This window comes from Siphateles boraxobius, unplaced genomic scaffold (genome assembly GCF_051911475.1).
Source record: "Siphateles boraxobius isolate OS27281-9 unplaced genomic scaffold, OSU_SipBor_1 31, whole genome shotgun sequence".
In the NCBI taxonomy this organism is placed as follows: domain Eukaryota; kingdom Metazoa; phylum Chordata; class Actinopteri; order Cypriniformes; family Leuciscidae; genus Siphateles; species Siphateles boraxobius.
Genome location: NW_027508931.1, coordinates 11,016,977 through 11,026,014, shown reverse-complemented (window position 1 = coordinate 11,026,014; position 9,038 = coordinate 11,016,977). Strand labels below are relative to the sequence as shown.

The following is a 9,038-nucleotide window of genomic DNA, read 5'->3' as shown; positions in this document are numbered from 1 at the left end:
TTGTCGGAAATATTCAGAATTGTATTTAGATTCTGTAAACATTTAGGACAGTAATTTGTGGTTATACTCAAGGTCAGTAATAGTCAGATTAGTGCTTGAAAGATAAGGATTTCCCAATGATTGATTCTTACAATATATTTAACCACCCCAATTCTGAACATATGGTTACATTTGGCCCTTGGTGTTGCCATACATTTTAAGTTAGTAATTACATAGTATAGAAGTAATACTCTGCTAACTTCTGTCAGTCACTGAATTAAACCACAAATCATTATTGTATTATTGTACAGTAAAGGCCCAGTTTACAATATGACGTTTTTTTGATTATCAATGAAAGAAAGAACCAAAACACAGATTTAAAGATTTTATGACAGTAATATACAAAATACAGTTTCAAATTCTGCAAACCTCAGCAGAAAAAAGCTGACACAGTGATTGTTCACTGCCATTAAGCAACATCTTTCCCACAGCTGTCTCATGTTTGTTTCCTTCCAATATGCCTTTCGTTTCCACCACGCCTTTCAAAGTCTAGCATGTTTCGGTTGCGTCACAAGATCCCACTGAGTTTTGTAATTAGTGTCAGGCGGCTTGTAGCTGTGACCCCTGCGGTACTGGTGGGGCAGCAAGGGTGGCTACATCTTTTCTGAGGTTCAATGATGCAAAAAGTGTGTCCAGGATTCCCAAGACCTGTAAAAACTCCTGCTGAAGTTCTGCTTCTCGACCCAACAGCTCTAGAAGACGTTGCAGCAACCTCTCGACTACAGGTGACTGGGGAATAACCTGCTGATACAGATCTACACACGCACACGCACGCACACACACACACACACACACACACACACACACACACACACACACACACACACACACACACACACACACACACACACACACACACACACACAATTTCTTATGAAGAAAAACATAGAAAAACAAATCTATTTCCCAACCAGCAGTTCACTTCTTCATTCTTACTTGCTCACGTGCACATGATATGATGCGAAACTCACCAAGCACAATATCCCCGACCGTGAGCAGAGGGCGAGAGAAGCGTGGGTCAGTGATGTACCTAAAAAACAAAAGCCAAAAACATCCTTTAACCTAATTTAGGAATATTTTCTTTCATATCAAGTCATCATCACTGAATACATGTATCGTGGCATTTAATGCCTTGAATCAAGAAAATGTGGTCGACTCTTGTGTCTTGTTCATGCTTCAGTTTTTGACCTCCTGTTCAGGGTCACTTTTGTGTTGTGTGACCCAAATTCTCAGTCACCACACCCTGAGAATCTGCCTAAGAATTTCCCAGTGCTTTAACCATTCTAAGAAGTCAAATGGCATGCATTTCACAGAATATTAAAAGTGCTGAAACTCTTAAGTGTAAACTGTCTAAAGGTGAATCCCACACAGCCTTTCAATAACATGCATATACACACAATATACTTTCTTTTTCTTAAATTAAAATTATATACATATCTCGACTATTTCTACTATCAAATTTTCATGACAATTAAGCACTTTTCCAGTAAATTCTCATAACTGAAAATGAAAAAATGTGTTATTTAATATGTGAAAAAATATACATCATGGCAGTAATTATTAGGGGAGGGAATCTTTTGGAACCTCAAGATTCGATTCAAAAAGATTTTTGAGGTCACGATTCGATTAAAGATCAATTCTCGATTTTGAAACAAATTTCGATTTGATATGCGCATAGATTTGATTGTAGTTTACTGTTTTGTGTTACTTTTCTTATTTGACTGCGGTCAGAATATGAATATGAATCAATTTATATTTAATTCATACAAAGATAAAAAAGTGATTCAGTCAAAAGCAGTGAGTGTTTTTTTTTTTTATTAACATTAATGAAATGGATGTCAACAGTTTATGAGGCTGCTGTCCCTTTAAGAATGGATGCACGAATATAGTTACACATCAGATTTTCTCCCATTTGTTTTCTGTTTAAACTGAATGAGGCTGTACTACATCAGTTTTTTTTCTTCATTTTGAACTGTTCATAAACTATCCCCTTCAGCTGTACCTGAGCCATCATAACATGTTTTAAATGAGAGTCTGAAGTCATAATACTGTGTTACTCACTTTAGAAGGAAGTCGAGTATCCTGGCTAAGCTCGCTTCATCTCGTCCTGCGAGAGCGTTTTTCAGAGTTCCTCTGCGGTTGAGCTCCATTATAACGACCACCGCCACATCTGGTTTACTGCTGCGTTTCCATGCCTGTGTAAACATGCACAAACATATACTGGTGGCCTCATCTGAACAGTCATATCAAACATGAAATGTCTTATATCCACAAGTGTGTGCGTTTTACCTCTAGAGCTGAGTCCAGGGCTTTGGACACCTCAAAGCTTTTCAGCTGTTTGTCATGTTTCTGTAGATGCTGCTTCGCTGGTTTATTGACCAAGAAATCATACTAAAAGAGAGAGACATGAAGACAACTGAAGCAAAAAAAGTTCACTTCATACTTGCCTTTTTTTGAATTTTATGAATTATATTATGATATGAATATTTCAGCTGTTGCATAGCAATATTACAGACCAGTTTTAGCTGAAATGTTAACAAATCAGAAATTGAATTTAATTACAATTAATAAAAGAATAAAATATCACCTGTTTGGGCCCAAAGTTCTTTCCCTTGACATTGACCCGGTACGCTGGTCCCCTTCGCCTTCGGTCAGTTAACGTCTCTTTTTCTTCTTTGTGTTTCCTGTGCCTGACGCTCAACACGCCATTGGTCATCCCAACGGCAACTGTGTTATCATTAGGCTAGGGGAGAACCACAATGAGCAACACCTTAAATCAAGTGCAAGTAAAAAAACAGTTTTATACGTTTATATTTATAGATTTCTTCCTGTGTAATGAACTAAATGTACCGCAATAGCCAGACTGAGGATGGATGCCGCACAGTCGAAATTATGCACAACCTTATAGGAGGAGTTATACACTTTGACATGCCTAACATGGAAAGCAAACAGAAGAAATAAATACCACTTTTTCACCACAGGGTCATAAAAACTGCACAAATAAGTACATTATAGCATTGTTTTACTATGGCTCACACATGCAAACATACCTGTCCAGTGATCCTGTGAGCAGTTTGTTGCCTGTAGAACTCAGACATGCACACGTAACAGTTTTGTGATGATTCTTAAGAGAAACAAGCTGCTGTCCACCTTTCAACAGGTCCCAGATTTTCACATAGCGCCCTCCTGTGTAATGCATACACAAAATTATTTCAACATGACTTGTTTTATTAAAAAACAAATAGACAAAAGTTGAAATCTTGACTGGAAGAGCAACATTTAAAACCGTTGTAAAATAGCACATCAGTCAAATACTACATTAATGCACCAAGTCTATATATTTGCATTATGACCTGTGAGAATAAATGGTTGCAAGGGGTTCTAAGCATTAGTAAAGACTGATGAGTGTTGTCTACCTGTGGACACCAGCAGGGCATCTGATGGGTACAACAGCACACACTCCACAGGGTGGCCATGCTGCATGGTCATCACACTGCTCCCTGTCCGCACGTCAAACACTTTTACTGTGTGATCATACGAACCTGAAACAGAGACAACCATTATTCAGGGCAAACATTAACTACTGTACAAACTATCATCTTTATGAGCATATTTAAAGGGATAGTTCACCTCAAAAATTGTAATTTTGTCATTAATCACTCGCCCTGATTTCGTAAGACTTTTGTTAATCTTCGGAACACAAACGAAGATCTTTTTGATGAAATTGAGTTTTCTGACACTCTATTGACAGCTACACAAGTTTGAATTAAGTCCTTTATTTACATTTAAACATTCATCAACTCAAACATCAATTGTGGTAAAAAGATCCTCAAAGCACTTTCGCTTGACGTGCGAGAACCAATGAGGTTTGAGCAGGTTCGGTTGAGCTTCTGCTTACCACAACTGATGTGTGAGTTGATGAATGCTTATATGTGAATAAAATACTAAATTCATTCTGTTTACCATATAAAGCCACGATCATGTCTCTTCAGAAAATTTGGACTAAACCACTCAATTCATATGGATTAGTTTTACAATCTCTTTGTGAACTTCTTGAAGTGTCAAAGTGGTAGTTGTGTAGCGGTCAATGAAGGGACAGAAAGCTCTCAGATTTCATTAAAAAGATCTTCATTTGTAGTAATTAATTAAAGAATTTTTGGATGAAATAACCCTTTACCAATATCATATACACACTACTGTTGTTGGGGCTCAGTAAAATTTTTGTATATATTTTTGAAAGAATTCTCTTATGTTCACCAAGGCATAATTTATTTGATTTAAAAACAAACAAACAGTAAAACAGTAATATTGTTTAATATTACTACAATTTGAAAAATAAAATGCTTTCTATTTTAATATACAATTTATTCCTGTGGTAACAAAATTCTGCATCATTACTCCAGTCTTCAATGATCATTCTACTATGCTGATTTTTGCTGCTCAAGAAATAATTCTTATCATTAACATTATTGTTGAAGAAAATGTGTGCTGCTTAATATTCTTTAATGAATCAGCTCAAAAGAACAGCAATTATTTTAAATACATTTTTTGTAACATCAAATTTTTTTACTGACACTTTTGATCAATTTAATGCATCCTTGCTGAATAACTTTTTTATTTATTAAATCTAAAAATTATGTACCCACCCCCAAACAAACAGATACCGTTCTGTTTAATATTAAAAAATTACACGCATGCAGTTTTAACCTCACTGACCTGTTGGCACTATGAAACAAAAAACTTTCCAATTGCTGTATATTTATGCACATATAAATTTTATTTCTGTCAATATTAAAACCCATGGATCTGGCTAAGCCAGATTTAGATGGAAGGGGATGTGATCATGTCTGAGATGTGAATTAAAAATAATAACCTGTGACAAACAGATCTGGGTTGAGTTTGCTGGGGGCGGCAGCTCTGATATAGTCTGTATGTTCAGTGAATGAGCTGAGCTCAACAGAACTGGCAACATCCCACACACGACACGACAGGTCATCAGACCCTGAAACCACACGAAACCCATCAGACAGGAAAGTGGTTGCGTGTACCGCCCTGCGCACAAGAGAGAGAGCAGGAAAGACAGACTTAAGACAAGAGAACTGCTGACACATAACTCAATACATTTATTTAAACCCAGTAATGTAGTTAAGTTATTATAATATAAGTTATTATATTATTCAATAGTCATTATTTCATGCCAGGTCATACTTGGAATGCCCTGTGAACTGTCTGAGTGCCCCTAGGCTTTTGATGTCGAACAGTCGGATAATTCCATCTTCACTTCCTGCCACTAACAGCTTCCCGTCATCTCTGAAGCTCCCTCCATATGCTGTATCTCGAAAACGCGTGAAGCTCCGTGTGGGCTCTTGAGAGTGAGGTCCATATACGTGAATCTGATGCAGAACATTAAAAAATCAGTATACTGCATGCGTGAGAGCAGCATTATGCTACCAACAATACTGTGATGGGTTCAATTCTCAGGGAACACACAAGAAAAGCTCACAAAAACAGGTCAAGGTTTTTTTATTGCAACATTATTTTTATGGCAATTAAAAACAAACGATCCACTGTAATGCACATGAAATATATTTATATACTGTATATATATATATATATATATATACACACACATACTTTTGGATCGGTAAGATCTTTTATGTTTTTAAATTAAGTCTCTTCTGCTCACCAAGGCTGCATTTATTTGATAAAAAAAAAGAGAGTAATTTTTTTTAATATTATGACAATTTAAAATAACTTTCTATTTTAATATATTTTCGATCAATCTGTATTTTTTTACAGCTCTCAACCAGGGTTTCAAAAGCGGGAAGATATCAATAAATCTCTCACATAGCATTACATTTACCTCAAGCGTTTAGTGTCGACAGCAGGTTAGTTCGCTTGGGAAATTAAAAGGACAATTCCGGCCAAAAATGAACCTAGGGCTAAATAACACATGGTTACCGAGTCAACCGTTCTATGGGATGCGTTTTCATGATAATCGAATCATGTACCCAGTTTTAACTTTAGTTTTAGTTTAACCACAGATTAGCTTATAACGCTAGTGTATGGGGCATCAAATAAGTCAGAATAAAAATCGCTAGTTAATACCACTAACAATGCTCAAAATAGCCCCACACTAACATGGAAGTATAATGAGGGTGCCTACATGCAAACCGAAGGATTGAGAACTTTGTAAGTGTACAGACAGTTTAATAAGAAGATACTTAATAAAGACAGTACACTTCGAGTATACAAGCAGGAGCTATCTTTGGAAAACAGTCTCGACCAGTCGAACCACGAACGGCGTGCTACGTGCTGGTCGATAGCATGGTCGATAGTCACAGTTCAGCTCATGTAGCACCATAGATATATACACTAGAAGTCGCCTTGGCTACAGCAGTTCATTAGAACGAATGCGTCAATAGAGCCGCCATCATGGAACAGGATGCATCCTGCCCTCCTCTTTAATGCATCAGCGTCAATGTAGGAAAAGGTCTAACGGAAATAAAATCACCATAAATTGTCATGAATGAGATTTTCTAGTTGTTTTGGTTCGTTCCAACGGTCAGACATGTATTTATCATTGAGTCCAGAGAAATTTACAAAAATTTATAAAATTTCACATTCTTGTTAAATGTAATCCCTAGCTGTCTGGGTTTTAGATTTCATTCGTGTGAACATCCATACGCAGCACAAAAGTCCGGCTTCATCCATGAATTCAGCGTTACCTAGCTACTTCCTATGACAAGACCCCTGTTCCAAGATGGCCGCGGTTTTGACGCATGCTTAGAACCCCAAGGCGACATCTAGCGTATATATCTATGACGTAGCACGTCGTTCCTGGTTCGACTGGTCGAGACTGTTTTCCAAAGATGGCTCCTGCTTGTATACGCGAAGTGAACTGTCTTTATAAAGTATCTTCTTATTAAACCTTTCTGTACACTTACAAAGTTGTCAATGCTTCAGTTTGCAGGTAGGGACCCTCATTTATGCTACAGTGTTAGTGTGGGGCTATTTTGAGTATTGTTAGTGGTATTAACTAGCGATTTGTATTCGTACTTATTCGATGCCCCGTACACAAGCATTATAAGCTAATCTGTGGTTAAACTAAAAATAACATTAAAACTGGGTACATTCGATTATCATGAAAACGCGTCCCATAGAACGGTCGACTCTGTACCCATATGTTATTTAGCCCTAGGTTCATTTTTGGCCCGGAATTGTCCTTTAACTCTAGAGAGAAGCATTTCATATTTGCACTATATTAGCCTTGATTATTTAATGCATGTTTAAATAAATTTGTCATGAAAACAAATTATGACAGCCACTGTGTAAATGATTATATTTCAAAAATGAATTGAAGTAGAAACTTTACTTTATAATTTAATTTATAAGTTAATGCAAAACCTGCCTGAATTTACATGTTTTTTTTTTCTTTTCTTATTGGAGCGTTGATTATTATATCTAAAAATAAACAGCAACTGAATTTAATAATTTGGGCTCTGTTGTTAATTGTAACCTTTAATAGTAAGTTAAACTTCCTGTAGTTTACAGCATTAGCCAAGTTTTTTTTATCCTTAACAAAAATACTTATAATTGAATTTATTAAAACACAGAGACGCGTTTGTTAAAAAAATAATAATAAGAAAAGATAAAAGAATAAATTTTGTGTTTAGTTTTCTTCAACAATTAAATAATATAGATTTTTGCATCAAAGTATTGAGAACTGACAGACATTCAGAAACAATGCAATAAGTCACTTTGAATATTCAAATGATTAAATACATGAATATGTAAACATGAGAGTAGTAGGAGTATTTAAGTAGAGAAATAGAACAATAAATGGACTCACTCTGGTGGAGGCTGTAACGGCATAATTGTGAGGTGGGACCGGAGAGAATTCGATTTTTGTTACAGCACCAAACTCTTTAATCTGTAAAGCAGGCTAAAAGAAAAAACACAGACTGTCATCAAAACCAGTTTGAATAAATGGCGAACATTTTGTCAGAAATGTTGACCAATTAAAGCTGCTAAGATGCTAACACCCTTAGACATATAAATAATAAGCAAAAGAAAGTTGGCTGACTTTATAATTTTTCCAGTAGAGCGTGTCCTCTGTTACTTTCTCGCCCAGTTTTGGATAGGTCTGAATTCTGGTAGGTTTAAACGAAGCCATCTCAGATATGAACACTGATTCTCAGCTGACAGCAGGTTCACTCTGGGGACCTGCAGATCACAACATTCATACGGACATCACAATGAATACGTTGCAAGTATTTAGTATTGCAAGCTTGGACTGCAGCTTTATTTCGTTTCAGCCTTACATATAACTTGATTTGGCAATCAACAGAAAATAATCAAAAAACAACTCCCTCGAATATAATTTGCAACTATTCAAATGTAAATGTTGAATACATACATATATATATAACATTCTCGGTTTAAATAAGTAATCCCTATTTAAATATATTTCTACAACTAATAACTAAGTTTCTTCTACCAACCATACTGTACACTTCTATGATAACTGGAGCCTAACTCTTGTAGGTTTATTCGATAACAGCATCGTTTAATCTAAATATTATAATCGGTTACTTACCTTATTGTGGCCTCCAAAACAAATATATACTGATGTTTGCTTGCTTTTCTGTACGTTACAGACTCCAAAACATGCGCAAAATCACGTTGGTTCTACATCCACATGGAGACCGCCATTGTGTGACGTCACACTTCCGGTATTGAACAAACTTTATTGAGTTACAAGCTTGTACTGTCCATAGATATCATATAGAGATGTCTATATGATGTCTATGGTACTGTCTATGGTTACAAGATCCTCGACCGATAGATAGAGCCTAGCAATTTGTCTTCTTCGTGAATATAAAATGTACACGGAACAGCCAGACACAAACTGTGCAAAACACAAATTCATTGATCAAATAAGTTTTCTTTGATTTCTTATCAATGACATTTTACCAACACAACTTGATTTCCTGAAG

At 36.1% G+C, this 9,038-nt stretch overlaps 1 protein-coding gene across 1 annotated transcript; it reads right to left on the bottom strand.

The window, feature by feature from the left end:
- Positions 1-351: 351 nt before the first annotated feature.
- utp15 (UTP15 small subunit processome component) lies at positions 352-8,783 on the bottom strand. Its single transcript, XM_077193770.1, has 13 exons — positions 8,639-8,783; positions 8,126-8,265; positions 7,892-7,984; positions 5,248-5,432; positions 4,913-5,091; positions 3,456-3,581; positions 3,090-3,225; positions 2,890-2,971; positions 2,627-2,782; positions 2,329-2,430; positions 2,101-2,234; positions 1,011-1,069; positions 352-794 (listed from the first exon to the last, which is right to left on the bottom strand). Exons 2-13 carry the CDS (start codon positions 8,213-8,215, stop codon positions 580-582), a joined length of 1,557 nt encoding a protein of 518 aa, XP_077049885.1. The 5' UTR covers positions 8,216-8,265; positions 8,639-8,783; the 3' UTR covers positions 352-579.
- Positions 8,784-9,038: the final 255 nt, after the last annotated feature.